Source organism: Paralichthys olivaceus, chromosome 20, assembly GCF_024713975.1.
Source record: "Paralichthys olivaceus isolate ysfri-2021 chromosome 20, ASM2471397v2, whole genome shotgun sequence".
NCBI classification, from domain to species: domain Eukaryota; kingdom Metazoa; phylum Chordata; class Actinopteri; order Pleuronectiformes; family Paralichthyidae; genus Paralichthys; species Paralichthys olivaceus.
This window is the reverse complement of record NC_091112.1, coordinates 8,256,181-8,278,910: the sequence shown is the minus strand read 5'-3', so window position 1 is coordinate 8,278,910 and position 22,730 is coordinate 8,256,181. Positions and strand designations below refer to the sequence as shown.

The 22,730-nt window shown below is 40.7% G+C and overlaps 3 protein-coding genes across 10 annotated transcripts; 1 reads left to right on the top strand and 2 right to left on the bottom strand.

The window, feature by feature from the left end:
• The first annotated feature begins 158 nt into the window (after positions 1–158).
• ptpn2b (protein tyrosine phosphatase non-receptor type 2b) lies at positions 159–10,628 on the top strand. Of its 5 annotated transcripts, none has more exons than XR_011239518.1 (11): positions 159–467; positions 983–1,073; positions 1,197–1,297; positions 2,132–2,230; positions 3,837–3,974; positions 4,621–4,830; positions 4,942–5,103; positions 6,696–6,904; positions 7,196–7,291; positions 7,839–7,990; positions 9,712–10,628. XR_011239518.1 is itself a non-coding variant. In XM_020102009.2 (10 exons), the coding sequence occupies exons 1-10, from the start codon at positions 411–413 to the stop codon at positions 9,731–9,733; spliced, it is 1,185 nt and encodes a 394-aa protein (XP_019957568.1). In that variant the 5' UTR covers positions 159–410; the 3' UTR covers positions 9,734–10,628. The 5 variants fall into 5 exon arrangements, 2 of the variants coding, with proteins under 2 accessions (XP_019957568.1, XP_019957569.1); XR_011239519.1 differs by having other exon boundaries at positions 7,839–8,000; XR_011239520.1 differs by having other exon boundaries at positions 228–345.
• An 857-nt stretch (positions 10,629–11,485) lies between these two features.
• psmg2 (proteasome (prosome, macropain) assembly chaperone 2) lies at positions 11,486–14,635 on the bottom strand. Its single transcript, XM_020102011.2, has 7 exons — positions 14,442–14,635; positions 13,621–13,792; positions 13,298–13,356; positions 12,976–13,094; positions 12,704–12,883; positions 12,051–12,171; positions 11,486–11,862 (listed from the first exon to the last, which is right to left on the bottom strand). The coding sequence occupies exons 1-7, from the start codon at positions 14,496–14,498 to the stop codon at positions 11,782–11,784; spliced, it is 789 nt and encodes a 262-aa protein (XP_019957570.1). The 5' UTR covers positions 14,499–14,635; the 3' UTR covers positions 11,486–11,781.
• A 584-nt stretch (positions 14,636–15,219) lies between these two features.
• LOC109638797 (probable 2-ketogluconate reductase) lies at positions 15,220–20,230 on the bottom strand. 4 transcript variants are annotated; one of them, XM_020101929.2, is made up of 9 exons: positions 20,213–20,230; positions 19,372–19,485; positions 18,917–19,037; positions 18,626–18,743; positions 17,670–18,048; positions 16,761–16,932; positions 16,317–16,495; positions 16,144–16,240; positions 15,220–16,053 (listed from the first exon to the last, which is right to left on the bottom strand). In XM_020101929.2, the coding sequence occupies exons 4-9, from the start codon at positions 18,740–18,742 to the stop codon at positions 15,897–15,899; spliced, it is 1,101 nt and encodes a 366-aa protein (XP_019957488.1). In that variant the 5' UTR covers position 18,743; positions 18,917–19,037; positions 19,372–19,485; positions 20,213–20,230; the 3' UTR covers positions 15,220–15,896. The 4 variants fall into 4 exon arrangements, with proteins under 4 accessions (XP_019957488.1, XP_019957489.1, XP_019957490.1 ...); XM_020101930.2 differs by lacking the exons at positions 18,626–18,743; positions 18,917–19,037; positions 19,372–19,485; positions 20,213–20,230 and adding an exon at positions 18,339–18,378; XM_020101931.2 differs by lacking the exons at positions 18,626–18,743; positions 18,917–19,037; positions 19,372–19,485; positions 20,213–20,230 and adding an exon at positions 18,178–18,352.
• Between the last annotated feature and the right edge of the window lie 2,500 nt (positions 20,231–22,730).

Here is a 22,730-nt window from a genome sequence, read left to right as displayed (position 1 = left end):
GGGACTCTTGTCTTTGTCCTCAGACTCTGGGACCCTTGTCTTTGTCCTCACTCAGACTCTGGGACCCTTGTCTTTGTCCTCAGACTCTGGGACCCTTGCCTTTGTCCTCAGACTCTGGGACTCTTGTCTTTGTCCTCAGACTCTGGGACTCTTGTCTTTGTCCTCAGACTCTGGGACTCTTCGGTTGAACTCGTGTCTTCTCTGTCTGACAGCCGTTGAGAGGACCAGGGCTCGCGCATGCGCATACTTGTCTGCTCGGTCGCAGTTTAGCCGCAGGTCGCTATCAGAGGGAAGCGTCGCCTCTTCGACCCAAAAAGCTCCGGAGCGCTGCGGGAAAGTAATGAGGTAGAAAGCCGGACAGATAACTACACTAACCTCGTGTGGAAAACACCGACAGCCCCGCCGCGAACATGGACCAGGAGTTTGAGGACATAGACTCCGAGGGCCGGTGGCAGATACTCTACTTAGTAAGTCTGTTAGCATCGCTAGCACGAAGCTAACAGTCGGTATCTGGGGCGCGCAGTTGATTTAGCAAGCTAACACTTTGGCTAGCTCCCATATCTGTCATGTAACGTGTTAACGAGCGACGGTTGTTGTTAAGTTTGTGTTTCTCGTCTGTTTGAGATGTTTCTAAGTTGCTGCTTCACATGACAACGCAAACGTGACCGTGTTGTCAGTGTCGTAATGTTGAGTATTCGGTGGGTTGTTTCTGATCAGCTGCTTTATTTAGCTTCTCACTTTTCTGGCGGTTCTCGTCAGATTAAAACGTTTATTCTCCTCAGCAGGATCTTAACGGGAAAGGTTGTGATGATCAGATCTGAGGCTGAACTGTGTCACTCCACTGTGATTATCAAACTCATTTCACACAGGGCTTGATGTGACTGGTTTCCTGTTTGTCCAGTGCATTGGTGCAGTTGAGCCCCTGACAGAAAAACCTGTGGTGACTTCCTGCTATTAAAAACCCTCCTTTTATTTTCTGCAGGATATCAGGAATCAGTCCCACGAGTGCTCCTACAAGGTGGCCAGATATCCAGAGAATCGCAACCGGAACAGATACAGAGATGTCAGTCCATGTGAGTAAACATCTGTGGACAGGTCAAACTGTTTACGCACGTGACGTCCCCCTGAGTCATTAACTGTTCTGTCAATTTACAACTGTTCCTCAAATAAAGTTTAACCTCTCTTTCCGCCTGCAGTCGATCACAGTCGAGTGAAGCTGGAGAACACAGACAACGACTACATCAACGCAAGTCTGGTGGTGATGGAGGAGGCCCAGAGAAGTTACATATTGACTCAGGCAAGATTTTTTATTCCAGCAATAACTAGAATAGCACCAAGTGAAGTACATCCCTCCTGCCAAGGCTGAACAATCCTATACATGATTGTCTGCTTCTAATAGTAGAAATATAAAACCAGAATAGAGACGTGGTCTGATAATCTAAATTATTTATTTGACATGAAAATCAATGTAACAATTATTATACTCTTATCTACATGTAAGCTCATCCCTGAACATTTTTGAAAAAAATGAAAAATGGCCTGTTAAAGAAAATGAAAAATCCTGGATCCTTAATTAATCCACGCCTTAATTTAAATGTGTTCTCCCCAGGCTCAGGCCCCATTCCCCCAACAAGTTTGGTGGGTATCTGTCAGAGATAACAATCATCCATGCAGATCTATTATGTGGAGACTGAGCAATCAATTTGTTACCAAAATAACTGCAGATTAATTTCAAGTCCCAGCATCACTGGAAAAAAGGCAACCGTAGGAGTGTGCTTAGCTTTTGCAAGTTGTGTATGTGCAAATATAGAGCTGGTGGATGTGTGATTCTTATGATGTTATCTTCTTTATATAGTTTCATACACTTAACGTAAAGCAGTTTGAGATGATGGAGTTTAAAAAGTAGAATTTCAAAATGTGTATTTTTGACTTCATGCACAACATAAGAAATCACTTTGGCAGTTGGGCTGAAAACATTTCCTTGTAGAACTTTCAGGAAGTTTTGTAGGTTTGTATTTTTCAGTCTGCACTGCTGACCTTTCCAAACTGTCAGGACTGGCTTTTAGGTTCACTCTTATCATGTTTGACTGTCGTCACGTAACTGATCAAACTGTATGTGTGTCGTTCACAGGGCCCTCTCAGAAGCACTTGTGGCCATTTTTGGCTCATGATCTGGGAGCAGAAGTCGAAGGCGATCATCATGCTCAACAGGGTCATAGAGAAAGGCTCAGTAAGTTCACAATAAAACACAGATCTTATTGTCTGGTTTGACATCTGGCATTTGTCTTGTGTGCACACACCCACACACAGAGACTGTAGAAATGCTAATTAGACCCCAGCAATCATATCACACCTATCATTCATGCTCATACAGTCATGGCTCTTGTTCAGAGTTTACTGCCTAATGACAGTAAAATTCTTAATGCAGCTTTTTTTAAGTTACCTTGATTTTAGTTTGAAAGGTTTATTTCAGAGCTTCTCTATCCTGTCAGCAGGATTACTGGAGTTCAGTGTTTTTAATGCAGGTTCACAGACTGAGGAAGAAGGATGAGGTCCAACTTCTACAAGATTAGAAAGTATTGTTTCATCACACACTACAGGATATTATTAAGAGAATTTCTCCAGAGGCAGTGACACACCACCTCACGTCTGAAGTGACGTCATGGGGAAGCAGATGTAAATGGAGAACGTCTTGGAGCAACAACTTCTAATGTTAATAAATAAAACCAAATAGAGGTCAACTAGGGGTATCTATTCTTCAAGTGACAGTTAAACTGTCAGTTAAACTGTCAGTTATAATATCTCTCAAAAGTAGTATGCTAGCTGATGTTAGCCTCAGAAAGTTTACTGTTGCTTAGTTGCAACACCAGCTGCTCTGGTCTCTGTCTCTCTCATTGGCTGTTGTTGTTTTGTTCAGAAAATGCGAGGACTCTGTGGGCATTCCGGGAGGTTTAGGAACTGCTCTGTAACCCCTCACACTACCATATAATCTGGGCCAAACATCAGTACCGACCAAGGCTCCAGAACAGATTTCTCCTCTGATTGTCGAGGTTCAATCGGCCCGAAATTCCTGTCGTCTGACTCTGATCCCAGCTTTACTCAAATTATCATACGATGTGACGACCTGTTCAGACCTGCGTTTAACATCCATCTCGGGGTAATCCGATCACATGTGGATGGCGCTAAGTTCGTCAGTCCACACCTGGCATCAGAACGTGTCTCTACATGTGACTTGAGTGACCACTTGACATCTGATCTCACTTCCCCGCTCTGTATGCAAATAAACACATTGACAGAGCTGTTTGCAAAGACCAAACGTGATGTTGTTTTTAGCCAATCTGACTGTGGCCGTCAGGTCTGTTCTCAACGTGTGTGCGTGTGAGAGAGAGACCGACAGGGAGAGAGCAGGGCAAAGAGGATTGGGTCAATCAATGTGTAGAGCAGCTGAAAACTCTTAGTAAAGCAGCTGGAGTGGATCTTGCTGCGTAATCAGATTCTTTGACTGTGTTTTCTTAAGAAAGGAAATAAGAAAGATAGAGCACCTACTCCAATGATGTTATTAACCTCACGAGGATCTTTTATGTAGGCCAGCTCTCCAATCCTGCAGAGGTTGCATAACAGACTTACCTTCATGAACTCACCCTCTGCTCATTCTCTGTTTACTAGGAAAGCACTAAATGGTGAGGTGTTGGTTGCAGGAATAGATATATCATAAGTGTGTGTGACAAAGAAATGCAACTGTAACTATACATTTTGTTGTAAATAACTATAAATAAAAGGCCAATCAATTGATTTTTTTTTTTACTGTATTTTTTCTGTTTTTTCTCCCGTCACAGGAGAAGTGTGCTCAGTACTGGCCCACATCTGAGGAGAGGGAGATGGCCTTCAGAGACACACGCTTCATGGTCACACTGTTGTCAGAGGATACCAAGTCTTACTACACCACCAGAGTGTTGGAGCTGCAGAATATTCATGTAGGCCAGAGGATCGTTAAACACGAGGGGAACTTCCTGTAAAATAATCGCAAAGGTGGCAAAGGAGAACTGAAATGGTTCAGGAGTGTCACACCTAGACACTTCACATAAACCTGTGTCTGAGGCTTCTGAGAGCAGAAATCATCCTTGCAGTGACCTTCAGACAGATTCAACAAACACTTACCAGAGTTTCACTATCTCACACATCAAAGTTGTGGAGGTGGTGAGAAAATGCCAATGAGATGCAGATATTGCAGAAAAACAGATTTTTCAACCTGAGCAACATTTTGCAAAATGCCTTCTTTTTCAATCCTGGTTTTTTACATTTTAAATTAATACTTTAATTATATAAACAGAAAACCTTAACTGAAAAAAATGCCTGAATGATCAGAAGAAAAACAAGAAAGAAGTTCATGTGTCTTAATTTGCTGTTTCGATGTGTCAGGTTTTCAGAGCCTGGTTTATCGCCTAAATTGAAAGTGAAACTGTCATAAATGTTTATTCAAGTGTCAGTCATTTCTAAAATAACTTTCATTGACCTTAGCCAGTACTGATAAAAACAGTCTTGAGAGTCTCACTTCAAATACTTAAGTTTTATTAGTTTTCTACCCACTAATATAACCTCTGGATTTTTTGTCTTTCACAGACAGGGGAGAAGAGAGAGATCTACCACTTTCATTACACCACATGGCCCGATTTCGGTGTCCCAGAATCCCCAGCGTCCTTCCTAAACTTCCTTTTCAAGGTTCGGGAGTCAAGAGCGCTGGGTGTCGACCACGGACCAGCTGTGGTGCACTGCAGCGCTGGAATCGGACGCTCAGGGACTTTTTCATTAGTCGACACATGTCTCGTCCTGGTAAGCCTCATCTCCGGAGTTTTACTTTGGTCACTGCTAACAAATGACTCACCAGATATTTCGAGATGAGACTTTGTCTTGTTTGACAAATTTAACTGCCGTCCTCTGCAGATGGACAAGAGGAAAGACTCGTCATCAGTGGACATCAGAAGCATTCTGTTGGACATGAGGAAGTACCGCATGGGCCTGATCCAGACCCCTGACCAGCTACGCTTCTCCTACATGGCCGTGCTTGAGGGAGCCAAGTACATTATGGGAGACTCCTCCGTACAGGTACCCGCAGCACACACACACAGATATATAACCAATCATACAAGTACTTTGTCATGTCACACACCTGAAGAAACTACAGGTGCAAAGACCTTGTTTATGGGAGACAAAGAGCTAAAGGGCAGTGCGTGACAAGGACACCTTTTAAATGTCCAAACAGAAGAATGCCCCTATGACAAAAAAGATCGTATCACATGGAGTTTCTGTTTAACCTGTTTGCTTGAGGTTGATTTGCAAAAGAAAGATTATGCTGCATGGTATTTAAATCAGTTGATCATTTAATTCACAAATTTCAAGAATTTTAGGCCTCTGAAATATGTAAATAATGTTACATTCTAGGTTTTAAAGACATTTTGGTAGGTCTTTAATATGTTCAAGTTCATTCAATGCTACTTTCGTTGCATTGTTACATTCATTTTTTTAATTCATGAGAAATATTTTGGCTGTAAGTGTAAATTGTGATATCTCTATGTGTTGTACTTCCTTCTCAAAGCTACAGATATCCACATGCTGTAATAAAACTACAAACAGTAACATGGAAATGATAACTGTTAACCTACATCAACCCGGTCAGAATTGATCACAGTACACTGGGCTTGGCTGTGGAAAGGAATATGGACACCTACTGTCTCTGCCTGTAGTTTGTGAGATAGTGAGGGTTATTCTCTACTAGGCTTCTTCAAGTAAGGAAGTGTTAGTTATTCAGGAACTCCATATTATCCCTCATTTTTTGTTATTGACATAGGTCTTCATTTTCATTCATTGCAGTTCTTAAATTAAACTTGGTGAAACCCTCCTGCATCATAAGTAAAGAACCAATTATTGCCCTGGGGTTCATGTCCCCAAAAATGTCTTGTGTTATATATTGAATGGAAAAATACCCTCTGTCCACAGCCTCGTGTTTACATCTTTGCCTTATGTCACTGCCCTCAACTATTTCCTGTAAGATGAAGACAGGAAGAGAAACACACGTTTTACATGTGCTTCCAGGAAATTTGATGCTACTGTCATTTTTTAACCCCTTTGGCCCCATTTTGTTCCACCCACTTGTCTTTATAAAGTATAGTAGTTTTCTTTCATATATTACAAGGTCCTTATCATGATCTAAACCTAAATGTGACAATGGGACTCTGTCATATTCTCTTTTTCTCTGCCATTGCCTTCCTTCCTATTAAGCCTCTCTTCACAGGATAATTATTTTTCTTGGCTGATTGACTTTAGTCAAGAATGTTAGAAGTCAATAAGGAAGTTTCAGATCATAGTGTTTTGTATGAGTCGCTGTCCTGAACTGACTTAGCAGTGATTTCTGTTTCTCAAGCTACAGTGTTGTTAGCATGTGACCTTCACGATCTTGCACAATAAGGCAAATAAACGTTATCACACAGGGAATTTTCCAAATCTTGTAATAAACAAATGAACCAACTGTAAGCTGTTTTAATCAGTGTCAACACAAATCTGGTGGTGTGATTTGATGAAATTATCCAAAGCAATTTAAAAGTCTTTGATGGATCCCTCTGAAATGTTTTTGTGTTTATTTTTGCATCAGTAGAAAAACACTTCTCTCTTCCCTGTTTAATGTCCTTGTCTCCATGTAGAACCGATGGCGTGAGTTGTCCAGAGAAGACCAGGAGCCGTCATCAGAGTCTCGGCTCTCCGCTCAGCCTCAGACAAAATGTCCGACAGAGCGATTCAACGGCAGCCAACGAGGGGGTCAGCTGGAGGAAGGAGGAGACTACAGGCAGGACGCCAAAGTACCTGCACAGTCTCCCTGCAAGGAACAGGAGCTGGAAAGCAGCACAACGCAGTCAGTACACTCAGCACAGTCTGTTGATGATAATCAGCCAAAGCCATTTTATTTCAGAACATTAGGGACATGTAATTTGAAAGAGACAGTTCACTTTTTATATTTTGTTTAAAAATTGTCCTGTGATCAGATCGGATCCAGATTGCAATTCTTTTTAACCAACATTTCTGTCATTCAATATAAGGTCTGTGTTCTCTCAACCTACAGGTGCCTGGAGGGCATTTCCTTTTGATGTCATAATGTTGCTGAACAGAGCTGTTTCACCCATTCCCCTTGTTTGTTTTTTTGCAGCAAGCGACGCAGAGAAGACAGTATCTCTAAATCAGGGACGGCCAAGACACCCCAAAGCAAGCCCAGGACAAATGAGTCAGAAAAGAAGAGAAAAAGGTGATTACATCCTCTGGATTGAAGCCAGTTCCTATTGTTTTTTGTGAACCAGGTATCATGTTATTATTGCATTCCAGGATGATTTGTCATTCACCATCACACTATTTCTTTTGTTGTCAGACAAGTGTCTTCCTCAATTCTTTCAATGTCAAAGAATAAAAGACATGAGTTAATTTCCAGCCTCGAGTCTTTTAACCTCACAGAGGAAATCCAGACTTTCCAGAGCATGACTCATCATGCTAGTTGCAGAACTGAGGCTTCATTTTATTTCTATTTCTAATTCTGTTTTTTCCTCTGTTTCATTTAGTGTGAAGCCACTTATTTAGCATTTGCCTCATTTTCATATAAAGGCTAGAGAAAGTCAGACCTGAGAAAACACTTCTTTCTGATGACTGCACCTCAAAAAAGAAAAAAAACTGCTCAATAAGTCACTTCTGAGAAGCCTTCCCTTTGTTGTGTGACATGTCAGTGTTGTTCCAGTAATACAGCCAAAGCTGCACCGTTTCTGACGAGGTCTCACTCTGCTGTTGTGGTTCTTCTCGGACAGTTTGGGCTGCATTTGCTGCACATGACAAGAGCAGGCCTGTCCAGCGGGGGGCAGCGTATCTTTACCCCCTTCTGAGACAGCAACAACAACCACGAGGAGCACATTTAGAGGAGGAAGTTTGCCCACAGCTTTTAAAAAGAACTCCCACTCTTGTACGTTGAGGTGTGTGCGTGTGCCTGTGTGTACTCGGTGTCTGTTGTGTTTTTCTCTTGGGGTTTTGTTCTTCTCTTTGTGATTCGCTTGGCTCCTGCGGTTTGGAGGTGTGTCGATTTTAGCTGCACTCTAGCATGGTGTGTTTGTGTGTGTGAGTGTGTGTGTGTGTGTGTGTCTGTTTGTACATTTGTGGTCTAATGGTTGTTGAAGCTCTAAAATGTCAGGTTCACCTGGATTAATATAAGATGCTAATCTCCACTGTGCATCAAACAGTATAGTTGGATTTGGTGGCACAATTCTAAATGAATGTTATTGAGTGAGTGAGCACAAAACACGTTTACAACCAACAGCCACTGATTTGAACGTGAAACTACGACTATTTTGTTGGAAAGTCAGGTGGCTAAGACCGAGTGTAGAATTGTTAATGACCCCTTGACAATCATATTAAGTTAAGTCCTTAAAGGATACATGTAATGCTCATGTTCAGAGTCATCATTTTATTTTGGGTCATTACTTGAAAAGTTTTATCTGCTCTAGTGTTAACTTTCCTTATTCTGTCCGTTGCTGCAGCTCCTCATTCAGTCTCTGTCTGAAACACTTGTCTTTAGCTCCTCTCTTTAAGACCCCTCCTCCAGATAAAGCACAGTCTGCTCTGATTTTCCAGCTCATGTAAGAAATGTCAGACTCCTCTCTCGCTTCTCTTGGCTTTGTTATCGTATTGACTGGATCACTCACGAGAATCTGTGTGTAAGAAAAGATGAAAAAGCGTCTTATGTCTCCTTTTAAAACCATTCAAGAGTAAATCCTTGTCCTGGTTGAAGCTGTCAGTCAGTCATTTCTAATGAACTGGAGCTGATTAAGGTTTGTTGCATGTTCCTGTTTTGTTTTTCCTGGTTCCTCTAACCACAGTTTTGTTGTGAGGTCGCCGTGTTTCTTTAGATCCTTCGCATGGCGATGTTGAAGTTTGAATTGAAGTTTTGGTGTTTGATTGTCACAAGGAGAGTTATAGTCAGGTCTGTAAGGGTCTTTGTTGATGTTAAATATGCTGAATGATCTGTTGAACAGTTGAAACTTTATGTTGTTGCTTGTTGTAATTGATCATGCTTGATATTTAGGGCTACAACTTTTTCCCCCCATTATCTGTTGAGTTAAAGATGGCAGTACAGGAGGCAGCAGTGCTCATCTTAAGTTCCCAAAGCCAGTGGCTCATACATGGATCAATACACACAAGATATTTGCTTCATATTTGACTTGAACGATTAGCCTCAAAGTTGGACTCATTGATTTATTAACTGTTCTAGCTCCACAAACCATTCCACATCACCCTGAAACAAGTCTTGGTTTAGCTTACGGATAATCCAATCTAATTATTTGCACAATAAAGAGAGAAACGTTTTTAATTTTTAATTTCTGTATATCTGAAAACGTCTGAACAGTGTGACATGTTGCTTTTTAAACACAATGGCTGCTTTTGCTGCACTGATAATCAATCTAATGATTTGGACAAAGTGATCTAAGACACTGGATTTTGCCACCGCCCCTGCTATCAGCTGAGCCACCCATCCTTTAGATTCACACTCCCTGTGGTAAAAGTTTTTATCCCTGACACTAACTTGATTTGTGGCACAAGTTGCTTTGATCACTCTTGAGCTTTACTCACACTTTCGGTAGAAAATAGTCTCTAGTTCAACCTCTTGAAATATTCTGTGTCTTGTGACAGGGCGAAAACCAGCGACTGCTAACCACCTCCACCTGTGGCCACGCGACTACAGCTCTGGCAGCAAAGCCAACATCGGCAGGGAACTCCAGCTCCCTCCTCTGAAGGAGCTCTGTCCTCCTCTTCCTCGACTCCAAACCACTCTCCTCATCTCCACCTCAACAGCCAGCTCTCCTCTCTCTTTATTTTCCATCGCTTCCCTTTGTGTCTCATCAAACAGCATTATTCAGCCTCCCTTTTCATTGCAACATGTCACTCCCACATCCTCCTCACAGCTTTCCCATAACTCCTCTTCCTCTCTGAACTGTTTACAGCTGACACTTTAACATTCTTTGAAGAGCAGACATTTGAAAAAGACAAACACACCAGCCCCCACGCAGCCCACACCTCAACCGCTACCCTCGCTGCTCCTGGAGTCAGGAAATTATTCTTTTGGCTTTAATATTTTTATTTACAGCTTTGTCTCTCGCCATCTTAAGCTTCTTTGCAATGACAACATTAGAACAGATAACAGCAGTGGCTATGCATTGCCAATTTGTAACGGTGTTCATATGTGTATTTTTAGAAAACCCTTTTTCAGAGACAAAAATGATAAATGTTCTATTTTTTATAAGAGATTACTTGAAGCTTTTCACAGTGGGGGGGGGGGTCGGTTAAACGAAAAGCTCCTCCCACATGAGAAATTCAGTGGCGTGTAATGTTTTCATGATGTACATAGTGTTCTTTTTAAAAGATGTGTGTAAAATGACTTATTTTGTTGCTTGTAAAAAACAAAAACAACAAAAGGCACACGATGTTACAGATTTGAATACAGTAGAAAGATGACTCGTTCTCCTTTTTAAATGAATTTGTCTTAAGCTTTTCTCTCTCTTAGAGTAATCCAAAAAATAAAACTGGTATCATCTAGTTTATATAACAAACTGTTTCACTGTTTCTTTAACACAAATCCTCATCATATGTTGTCTTGAGCAGCACCTCAGACCTTGATCCCTAAAGAAGGATTTAAATTAAAGCAGCAATCAGAGATTTAGGGCAATAGACTCTTCATATAGTTTTCTGACCAGATTGATTGAAGGACTTTTTGGCTAGTCTTCATTTTCTGACCTGCCTTCAAAGGGCGTTTGAAAGACTTGGTTCTCAAGGTTCAGGTTGGTCTGTCATTTAGTTTTGAGAGTTAAGGTGATTAAGTTGGTTTCTGCTCTCTGCTAAATCCAGCACACAACAAGCTGTAAGATTGCAATTTCAGATTACACTTCAGTTTTTGTACAGCATTTACTAAAACGCTGTATGTGAAAGCCAGTAAGGTAATTTGCCAAAACATAAAACTAAAGCTCTGTCAGGGATTTCTTCTAGATATTGTGAGAATTTTGCTTAACTTTTTTAAAGTAAATCATGATTAATAGCTTAATCAACACAAGTATTCTGTTGAGTACATTTAGGATGAGGCGTTGGATTTCCCCTTTTCAGAGCCAAACTTTCATTTTATGGTTCCTCAGTCGAGCTGGCAGGACATTCCTCTCACACGACCAACACGGAAAACCACTCACTTGGCAAAACAGCGGCACAAGGTCAAAGTATGAATCACACTTCTGTCTTTCTGTCACCGCGAGGTAAGACGTCAAACATGTCGTAGAGAGGAATCAAATAACAGAGAGGCGGGGCTGCTCGGAATAAAATGTGGCATCTGGCCAACCACTTTCAGTTAAGTAGGTGGAGGCGAGGTCCAGTGACCGTAACACAAACAAAGTCTTTATCTTTGTGAAGCATTCAGACTGGATTTATGTTAAAAAAAATTTATTGGAGAAAAAAAACTTTCAAATACTGCAAAACTACAATATTTCACAAGTGCACATCTGAGTCATACCCTGTACATAATGTAATATTTGTACATCTAAGGAATATTATTCAAATAAAGGAAACTGATAAGTGTGAAATTTAATATGGGGTTACCGGGTTATTTGTTCAGACTGAGTAACTCAAAATACAGCGTCCAGTATTATCAGACAATAAGCTTTCGATAAGCAGATGTCTGAAATACAAATACGTTCTTGCTGTAAAGTAAACCTAAGTGAATTAGAACATTGCAGGAGGGATGCCGCTGCCAAACAGAAGACTCCAGGACGGTGGGATCTTCCATTTGTTGGGCTCTTGGCGCTGAAACAGGATTCAGACAAACGCATGATTAGATATTTTAATCTTAAAGTTGTAAAATAAAGTCAATAGATATTTTTGTTCAAATTTCAAGTCGCTGAAAGTTCGTTTTCTTATTGCACTGAGGATTATTGGATCAATGAACAAAACTGCAGTATGAAACGTCTGGTTTGCTCCAATGTGTCACTTACAGGGTTGTCCAGCAGATGGAGCCAGTCATTGAGGTGGTTGACGAGGGTGAAAGCGTCTGGTATGTTGTCGCCTTCAGAGCAGAAGAGCAAGATCACAGCCAGGGGAAGATCCTCCGCACAACTAAACACAACATTCAACACACACAGATGAATATATATACAAACCTATAATCACAACATATACTTGTATCTATTTAATTCAGGGAAAAAAAACATTTTTTGTCTCCATCGTATGGAAAACAACACGTGTTCCTGATAACCAGCTGAAAATGTAAAGGCATCTGGAATGAACCTCTTCAAAGTTTATGGGGTGAAAAGATATCAATACGAGTTAAGACTTAATGCAGAGATCTTGTTTCACAAAACTCATGTGCTATTATAACTGTATTTAATGATTGTATTACACCAGAATGCTACACAGCCAACTCAACACACATGTTCAGCTGCTGTAACTGGTTCATTACATAGAACCATGAGTCATGTTGAACAGAAAAACACCAGTTACCGGTGTATTTCTTTGCTTCTTAAACGCAGACATGGTAAAATTAGAAAACGTTTACTGGACCTCTACTCTTTATGTTTATTTATGTACAACCATGATTTGAGGTCTGTATGAATTTCACCATTAGGCTGATGCAGCTCTTTAACTCTACCTGTCTGTGTAGAGTCCTTTGGTGATGCCTCCTCCAGGGATGCTGAGGCGCAACTCTGCGTTGGTGTCCGTCAGTCCCGGGAAGGCCGGCAATCGCTCCATTTCCCTCCAGCCCAACTCCTTCAAGGCGTCTGCACTCACCTTCAGCAGCGACGGAGTGACCAGGTACCTCAAAGGAGTGCTACAATTCACACAAATACAATGTCTATTAGACTTGAGCTGTAAAGGAAAAGAAATGCAGTGAAGAATATTATTAATATTATTTTTTATTACCCTTTCATCTGTTGGTCATCCCTTTGGTAGGCGTGGCTGCTGGACAGAATCACAGTCCGAGAGAAGCCACTGGTTTTGATCCAGGACACGATCTGCTGACGGAACTTTTTGGATTTTGTCTGCAATTAAGATTAAGGTTAGAGCTTGATGGCTTTATGGAAACACAAACTACATAATCACAGAAATGTAGTTTACTCTATTAAAACATACCTAAAAAAAATTATAAAGTAAAGATTTTTTCTTCATGTCACCTTCTTCCACATCTTAATGCTTTGGATCATAATATGAATATGTTTTAAAAACAGGTTGACGGTGGTTTTACCTGAATGATTGGAGCTCTGATCTGAAGAACTGCCAACTTCAGTTCTGGCGCCGTATAAACTGTGGATGACAGAAAATAGACAGATTAATTCTTTGGACTTGTCAGTGGATACAAATAAAGCTGCTGATGAACTGTTTCACAGTTTATTCAAAGTGTGCCAACAGTCACTGAGACTTTTTCATCTACGTGTTAAAGAAACATCATTCAGTCTTTTATTCTAGTCCTTGACAACGATTTACTGAGAGAATGAAAAGTCATCATCGCTCGGCAACAAATGAAACAGCTTAATCCAAATCAAGTGAAAAGATGCTTAAAGACGGCACCTTCTGCAGGGGTGTGCAGCTCCTCGGCGTCTTCTCTGCAGGTGGAGTACGGGTTGTTCCCGGCCATCGGGATCAGACAGTCCGTGTGAATGTAGCCCACTCGTTTCATGTTGAGAGTGGACACCATGAGGTCCACCGCCAGCTGAGCCACGTTACCGACAGCCACAGCCGGCTGGAAGGACAAGGAACAACTTTGAATGCTCAGTTTGGAAATATGTGAGGATGTTGCCGCTTTTATTGTCTTAAAAAAAAACCTGTTGGTCTGGACAGAACAAGCGATGTGAAGTGTAATGGGTATTTTTCCATATTTAATGATGTTATACAAACTAAATAACTAAAACATGCCCAGAGAAAATAATTAGCAGATCAATCCATGATGAATAAACATGAATTGCAAACCTATAGTAGTAGTTAGAATTATTATTAACACTTAGGGCTCCTTCTGAAAATGTATCCTCCTTAAAACTGCTATAATTAAATGTTATTATCACCATTGACAGCATTTTAACCCTTAGCTGTGATTAATATTCCCTAGTCTTTACTTCTGTTAAGAAAACCAGACAATTAATATATGAACTGAGGAAATAAACAACAGAATGATCAACGTGTGTTTCTCGGTTGCAGAAATCAAAGTTACATGACTTGCACAAACGTGACAAACTGTGGGACAGTAGAAATATGTCCATCTGTAACACAAAGCCACTGGTAAAACAATCTAAAGGACATTTACCCAGAGAAATACTGATTTTTGTTCTGAGGTTGTTTTTATATATATATATATATAAATGAGTTACGTTATGTTCTACAGATGTTTGACTCACCATGACGAGGGTGAAGTCTGTGAGGGACGGAGGAGAATCATCTGAGGAGACAAACATGGCGACGTCCAGGATAAAACTCACCGAGTTTAATAAATCAACTAAATCTACAAGTTCTTCAGACTGGATTCACTTTTATTTTCATGCCCGGTGTTGAGGTCCTTCTAGACTCCCCGTCGGCTGCTGATGATTCACAGGCTTTAGTAGCCTCTGTAGATGCCTGATGTATATTTTTAATAAAAAAAACACAAATAAAGGCTTGAAATAGTAAAACCATCGTTCACAACCTGTGTTCATCTGTAAATACGTTTTTTTTGCGGTCAATATATTTGATAGTATTTAGTTTTGTTTTAAATTTTAATCAGGAATATAAACAGCTAAACTGCAGCTTCGCAGATTTCAAACTCATGTGTCCTGAAGAAAGAAGCACATGTTAATGAAGTCAAGAAAATAATAACAATAAAAGTAATAATAATAATACAATTGCAATTATAACTTGTATATATCTTTAAAATGTCTTTTAGCAAACGTTTAAATCCTGAAAAATACATACAAATGTTTTAACATCTATAATATCACCATGACATGTTCATATGTAAATTATTTGCCAAAAAATATACAGAACTTGTGCAAAATACAGTATTTTATCGGCTGCAGTAAAATGTAAACTGATTGTGATTTGAATTTAGCAAATCGGAAATGCTTTAAGTGAGTGTTGTGCCAAAAAAATAAAACCATGGATACATTTGATATATTTGAATAAAATGAGAGATGGAGTCGGTGCTGGTGATGTTTAAATGCATGTGCTGCTTAAATATTTTTAATGACAACAATGTCTTTCCATTAGGTGTTAAATTTAAATCTGCCTGAACTTACTATATTAGCTTACTATATTGGCCTGTGATACATTGTCATAAACACAGAAAAGATCATAAACAACCGAGAGACCTGTTTTCAAGTTGTGGTATAAAGAGAATATGTGATTAGGAATATTATTCACAAAAAGTAAGTAATGTCTGAGAGAAATTCCAACACATGGCCTACACCTAATAGATGTAATAACAGTTAATAATTGTGAGGATCTGACAAGACAGATTGTGTTTTTATTGTAAAGACAAAATATCAAGGAACTAAGTCTGAATGTGTTTTTGTGTTACAGTTAACATACAAACTTGACATATGATTGTAACAGTCATTTAATAAAAATAGTTTTAATCTACATTAAACATTAAAGTCTTCATGTCAGGATTCCCTGCAACCCTTAAAGATAATGGACGGATGTTAGTTTATATCAAACACTTAATCTAAGAAAAGTGATTTGAGTTGATAAATCAATTTTCTTAATTAATAAACACGAGGAAGTAATTTTACTTTTAATCATTTTTTATATTACTTTTCTTAGTCGAGACCCTAATACCAACAATTCAGTGCTTCTACACTCAGACAAATGATGTACTCTCATTTTGGCTTGACTTCATTGGGGATAGGTTGGCCTTTCACTGCAGCCACAGCGTTTTCTACCATCCTCTGCACCATCCGTCTGGTTGTCATGTGAGTGTTGGTGCCGACGTGTGGGGTGATCAGCACGTTAGGAAGAGTGAGTAGAGGATGATCCCTGCACCAGAGGAAGAAGAGGAGTTCATTTCCAAACCATCAGTTTTGTATGTTTAATGTGAGTGAGTGGGTTCTTTCAGACAGACGAGACCTTGGTAAAGGTTCTGGATGAGTCACGTCTAACGCAGCAGCTCTGATCGTCCCACACTGCAGAGCTTTAACCAAAGCGTCCTGGTCCACAACCAGACCTGAGTGAGACACAAAATAAAACGTTAGACATAACGAAACATAGGTTTGTCTTCGGTCTCTTCACATCGTCCTCACCTCTGCTGATGTTGACCAGCGTCGCCGTGCGTTTCATGAGGGAAAGCTGTCTGTGGCTGATCAGACCGGTGGTCTCAGGGGTCAGGTTGACCGCCAGCATCACAAAGTCCGACTCTTTCAGCAGGTCGTCCATGTTCTGACAGTAACTGGCTCCCACAGCTCGCTCATCCTCAACGCTCCTGAACAAACAAAACTAGGTTGATGGTTAAGTTTTTAAATGTCTGGTGTCAGCAGTAATATACCTCAAGGTTGTGCATTAGTAAGTTTGGACATTTTATCATTTGAAAAATTATCATAATTTTAACACAACTTCAAGACAAAATATGCAACTTTAATACATTTACAAATTAATTTAGAAATATGAAATATTCCACAATTGTATTTATTTTTGAGTGGGTTAAGAAATAAGTCTCTAAATTAACTGATTTGTCTGGAAACCTTTACCTTCTGTTCCTGTTGTGATACAAGATCTTCATGTCAAATCCTTTGCTCCTCTGAGCTATTTTGTATCCGATGTCTCCCATTCCAATGATCCCCAGAGTGGCCCCTGTGACTTCAAATCCCATCATGCATAGTGGTAAATGGCTCGTCTTGGGGTCGACGGCTACTTGGTGACCTAAGAAGAGAAGGGCCGAGACACTTAAATCACCTCTGCTGAGGAGGTCGTGTTTTGATTGTCGTTTGTCCGTCTGTCAGCAGGATTACTCAAAATCTACTTTACCGATTTCCATGAAGCTTCGTTTTGGGACACGACCCGAAGAAGGAGACATAACATTTTGAAGCAGCACCAGATAAATGGATGGATACATGCAATATGGTGATAAGCCTTGGTGGAGGTATGTGCTTTCCAATTTCCTTTCTAGTCTTTAACATCTCTCTGCAATCAAGTAACTAACTAAACCTGACTGATCAATGACAGATGCTGATATGCATTACACACATTAGTCCATCATTTGAAGACCAATTATATCCATTTATTACCTTATTAATTAGAGACAATTTAAAAATATATCATGTTTTAGTTTTTAGTACTTTAGTTTTAAAAACTTTGGATCTTGTTTTTTAAAACCAGATTGATCACTTTTTTATTCACAAGTGCCTTTAACTTAACCATTTGACCGATCATACCATCAATGTTATTTTCTATTTCTATTCAACTATTTGGAACATTTACACTATGTCTAACTTATTAGTACCATCTTTCTCCTTCTATTTGAAGGTTTTTTTAAACCATGCTGTCTGATTTGAAATTGATTTCATTTAATTTTGTCTCTGTGTTGTTTTGAATGTCCCCTTACAACACCTACCTCTGTGTACGAAAGAATTGACCATCCAGTCGACCTTTGACCTCACCTTCAACAACCCTCCGTGCCGATGCCAGCAGCAGAGCCATGGCCATGTCAGCAGTGGCATTGCTCACGATGCCGGGCGTGTTGGTCACCTTCACCCCGAGGCTGGAGATGTACGGCACATCCAGGTGGTCGATGCCCACTCCTCCGTTGGCGACCACCTTCAGAGATGGTAATGAGGTGAGCAGTGAAGGCTCAGCTGCAGGATGAGTATTCCACACGAACACGGCCTGGATTTTATCACCGTACAGCAGAGGGTTCTGTGAAAAGTCTCTGTGGCAGACGATGTGGAAGTGCTGTTTCATTACATCTGTGACTTCTTCCAGGAAACCCTGCTCGCCCACCTCCGAGATCAGAGCCCAGGGTTTGTCCTCGTCCATAACCTGTGAAGAGAGGAACGACAAACAAGGTGGAAATGAGCGATACGTCCATTTTTAATGTGTCTGTACTTTACTTAAATAGATTTAATGATAGTTCCAGTTTATTAGAGATAATTTATCAATATGTCCTACCCGGGTAAAATCAGACAATTCATTTGAAATATAACAGTAAATGTAAAGGGGGGGGGGGGGGGGTTAACCGTGCTGATGACATCCGGTGACGCACGTAAACATCACACGTGAATAAAGAGAAATCAGCCACAGAAGTTATGAATGAACCGGACCACACTCACGCGCTGATGTTTTCGCTTTGATTTTGACCCAGGAAGTAGTACTCTGGGGTAGGATTTCAAAATAAAAGCTTTCTATAAAGCTTTTATTTTGAAATATACTGTGATCATTTGACACATACTGTCAGTTCATAGACTGAATTCAGTATTGAGACTCTTCTACAGTGTAAATAAATTGAGATTGTGTTGACTTTAAATTCTAAACATGAGGTTAGGACAAACAAAAGCAATACAATAACAGAGCTAAATTAAAAAGGTAGAGGTACCAGTATTAATACATTTAACTGTACCTTTTTATGTTGCAGTCGGTGTACAGATGTGTGCAGGTTTGTCCATTTAAGTGTCCGGGATGCTTGAGTTGAGCCCCAAAGTTTCCTCACACACCGGATATAGAAGAGACTTCTCATTCTGATAGATAATATATCAATGTTTTCAATTATTATTATGTTGTCAATTTATTTTATTTTGTTACACAACGAGACAAACACTTAGAGCTTATTTGATGTGCAAGTAATCCAAAAGAGCTCGAACACAAAACAATAAATAATTATTATTTTCATCAGAGTAGCAGAAATTCTCACCTTCTCTCAGCCGTGCTGCTTTCTGACTCTGGAGTCCACTCTGTGGATTGGGAGGGAGCAGGTAGAGTAAGATGTTCAGCTGCTCTATGCTCAAATATGACCTTCCATATAAGAAGCTGATCTGGAAGCAGAACAGAGAGTCATGGACATGGAGAGGAGAGGAGGTTGGGAATTCATTAAACACAAGTGAACTGGCTTCAGCCGGAGCTGCAGGGCAATGACTGGTGAACGAAACGAAGCCCTGAGACTTGGATCAAGGGTCAGTAACCATCCCAGTGTCCATAAAGAGACAGTACATGAGACTGACTATGGTTCACTAACTTTCCCCATGGCAACATGGTGGTAACTTTTATTTCTGTTTAATTTTTTAAACACACACACACACACAGTTCACAGATAAATAACTGGATATAGATTTTGTTTTCATACAACGTTCTACTTGTAGATTTGCTCACCTTTAGTTAGCTGTTCTCATCAATTGATTGATTTTTTTGGGAGAAGTTTTCTTCGAGTTATCAGTTCCTGTGGTAACACTGCATGTGTCTGGATGTGTCTTCTGCACAGTGAGGCTGGGAGCGGATTGAATGCAATGAGATATTTCAAGAAAAACAAGACCTGTGTGTGATTGTGTGACTGCATCATTTTGTATGTAGAAGGGTAGAAATACCAGTTGAATAATTTAACCACTAGATGTCACTAACGCATCGACCCATGTCTTTGCAGCATGAAATCTCCTGAAGGGTGTTGCAACAGGAAAGTTAAAAAAGCCTGAGGCCACAACACTCTTGAGAGAACCATTATATTCTACAGTGGTCAGTAGGTTGGGGGTTTCGATCCCCAGCGCTTCCGCTCTGTATTCTGTAAGTGTTATCATTTTTAAACATTGGGCTCACAATTGCCCCTGATGGTTGTACTGGCAGCGTGTGAATGGTTTGTGATAGAAGACAGTCACGCATATAGAAGCTCTGTACGAATGTGTGTGTGAGAATGCATCTTGAACTGTAAACTTGGTGGATAAGATTGGAAAAGTGCAGCATGAATACCATCTGAACTAAAAGTAGTTTCGTAGACTTCAAAAGTATTATTTAAAGTTTTAATTTGAGTTTTTTGCAAAGAACATTTGCTGTGCATGAATGCAGCTTTTCATTCAGCTGCAATCGTTCACACTGGAAACCTGTTGTAGGGCCACTTTTCTGCCTCTTCTTGTATCTTACAACTCCCTGATATATTTAGTGCAAGTGCGTGTGTGTGTGCGTGTGTGTGTGTGTGAGTGTGTGTGTGTGTTTATGAGTTTACCTGCAACAAGTCAAGGCTTCAGGGATGGCCATGTGTGCTACCGATCAACAGCTTACCTGGTTTTTCACTGTTGCATAACCTCATCACCTTAACATTATTATCTCCTCCTCCTCCTCCTCTCCTCCCTCTGTTCTTTGACTCTTCCTCAACACCTGTGTCCACCATCCTCACCTCCTCCTTACCCCTCTCCCGCATGGACACTGCTACAGCCTCTCCTGTCCTCCCCTTCTCTCTCTGGATCTCCACCAGCTGTTCTCCACCCAGACATACCTCCTTCTGCTGTCTACAGTATATATGAAGCTGTAACCTTTCCTCTCTGTGCGGGGCCAGGAGTCATTAAGTTCTCCATTAAGCCAGCTCCGATCTCCAGCCAAGCTCCAGTTCCATCTGCCGCTGCGTCCAACAGCAGGTGGCCTTTTAGCAAAAGTGCTGACTCACGTGGTAGACCCAGCAATTATATCTCTGCTTCATTACACAGCATTTTGGATCTTGTCGTCATTGCTCTTCCCTGATCAATAAATAAAAATGATAGTCACATCAGGAGGTCAATTTTTTTTTTTCGTATTTTAAAGACATGTTTGGTCATTGTTTCCACTCAAGTAGCATTACTGATATCCCTCCTGCTGATCGACACGTTACATCAGTATGACAGATTGGATCGTGTTGCATGTCACACTGTCATGTTTGCAGACAGGTGATTGAAAAGGCCCATAAGTGAACTCTGGCTCAGACTCTAATAGATTGCTGATGTAAGTCCACAAACTCATCCTGACTCAGCTTATTGATTCAGCTAAGACGAGGTATATCCACTCCTCTGAGGGGATAAGATATAACTCCCAAAAACAATGGAGATGACTTTGCTGGTTTATAAGTGGTGTTTGTGCTGCAGTGTCACATCTACTTTCTTGTAGTTTTTGTCAGCAGCAAATTGCAGTGGGAAAACATGTAGTTAAGATAATGCAAGTGATGTTTAAAGACTCAAAAATAAGGCATGTGGCTGTAACAGTTAAGGTTGTGTTAAAGAAACATGATTGGCACTTTACTCTTACAATATATGTGTGTGTAAAAACTACACTATTCTCCTCTTCAATGAAGTGGAGTAGAAGTATAAAGTGTCATTACATGGGAATACCCAAGTAAAGTGCAAGATTCACAAAATTGTACAGCTTGAGTAAAATCTAATATTGGTTTTAATTTGGTTTTATATTCAAACATTAAAACTTAGTTCTACATTTATGTTGAAATAATCATTTCAACACTGAAATCCTGCAAAAGCAATGTTCTGACATTCAGAAAATATTGTTGTTAGTATTGTTTTGTATTTGTGTGCAACCACATTTTGGCTGAACTTGTCAGAGGACATCTGCAGGACATTGTTCTGACTGATAACACATCAGATTATGTGATAAGAACAACACGTCCTCTGTGACTCAGACTTTTGTTTTTCGTGTACTGGTCCTGGACAACTTCATGGGATTTCCCCTCCTGCAGGTGCTGTCGTGTTGCTGAAATACAGCAACATTAGAGACCATGCACAGAGTTGACACCTGTGTCTCTCTCATGGTTCTGCAGAGGCTCAACACGCAACTCCCAGCATGTTCTGCTTGAGAATAAAGTCACCTGCTGGGTAATCCAGTCAGCCTGAGCATTAGTCGGCTGCTCATGACGCACAGGCCTGTGCCGTTAAGTCACAGGTTGAGTGTGGAGCTGGACATGTTCTCTCGAGAGCTGGAAGATCCCCTGCACCTCTCTCGTGTCCCCTGACCTTTGCTTTTTCTCATTACACAGGGAAGACCCACAGCAAAAATGGAGATGTCTATGACCACTGGCCGGCAGGACCAACATGTTGCATATTGATAAATGGTTTGAGCCAAATTGAAGAAGTAAAAGTTGTTGTGCAGGCAATTAAACATCATGGAGCGTTCCCTCACAACACGGGAAACATGCACCCCTCTGTGTTTGACTCTCACTGGCTTTTGTCTTGATAATATCACAATCCTCAACCGGTGAATGGCTGCCAGAGAGCTTAGCTCACCTCAAAACTTTTGGCCTCACTCCTGGGCAGGTTCCGAGCGGCACAAGGTTAGCTCTGTCTGGTTAAGTAACAGATAATCAGTAAGAAGAGGCTATTGGTTCTCTGCTGTGTGCTGCCCCCCCCAGCACCAGCTACTTAGCCCCTTCTCTAAAGCTGCTGTTATCTAATGATAGAGCCCGTGTAGAGCCATGGGCCGGCTGATTTAAAAAGATGGCACCCCCAGTTCAAAGCCTCTTGGCAGTTGAGCTGTGGCAAACCAGGCCTCGTTGGTGTGTGTGTGTGGAGTCGGAGATTGCTCTTCCATGGACAGCCAGTCCGATCAATGTTATGCAAACCTATTAGTCAGAGGTTGCAGAGCTCGCTCCACTCGGTGCTCATGGACTCTCCCTCAGGGTCAAACTCACTGATGAGCTCTCTCCTCTGTTGAGAGTAACAATGTTTGTCTGTTGGTTAAAGGCCAATAACAGAGAAAAATAGCTTTAC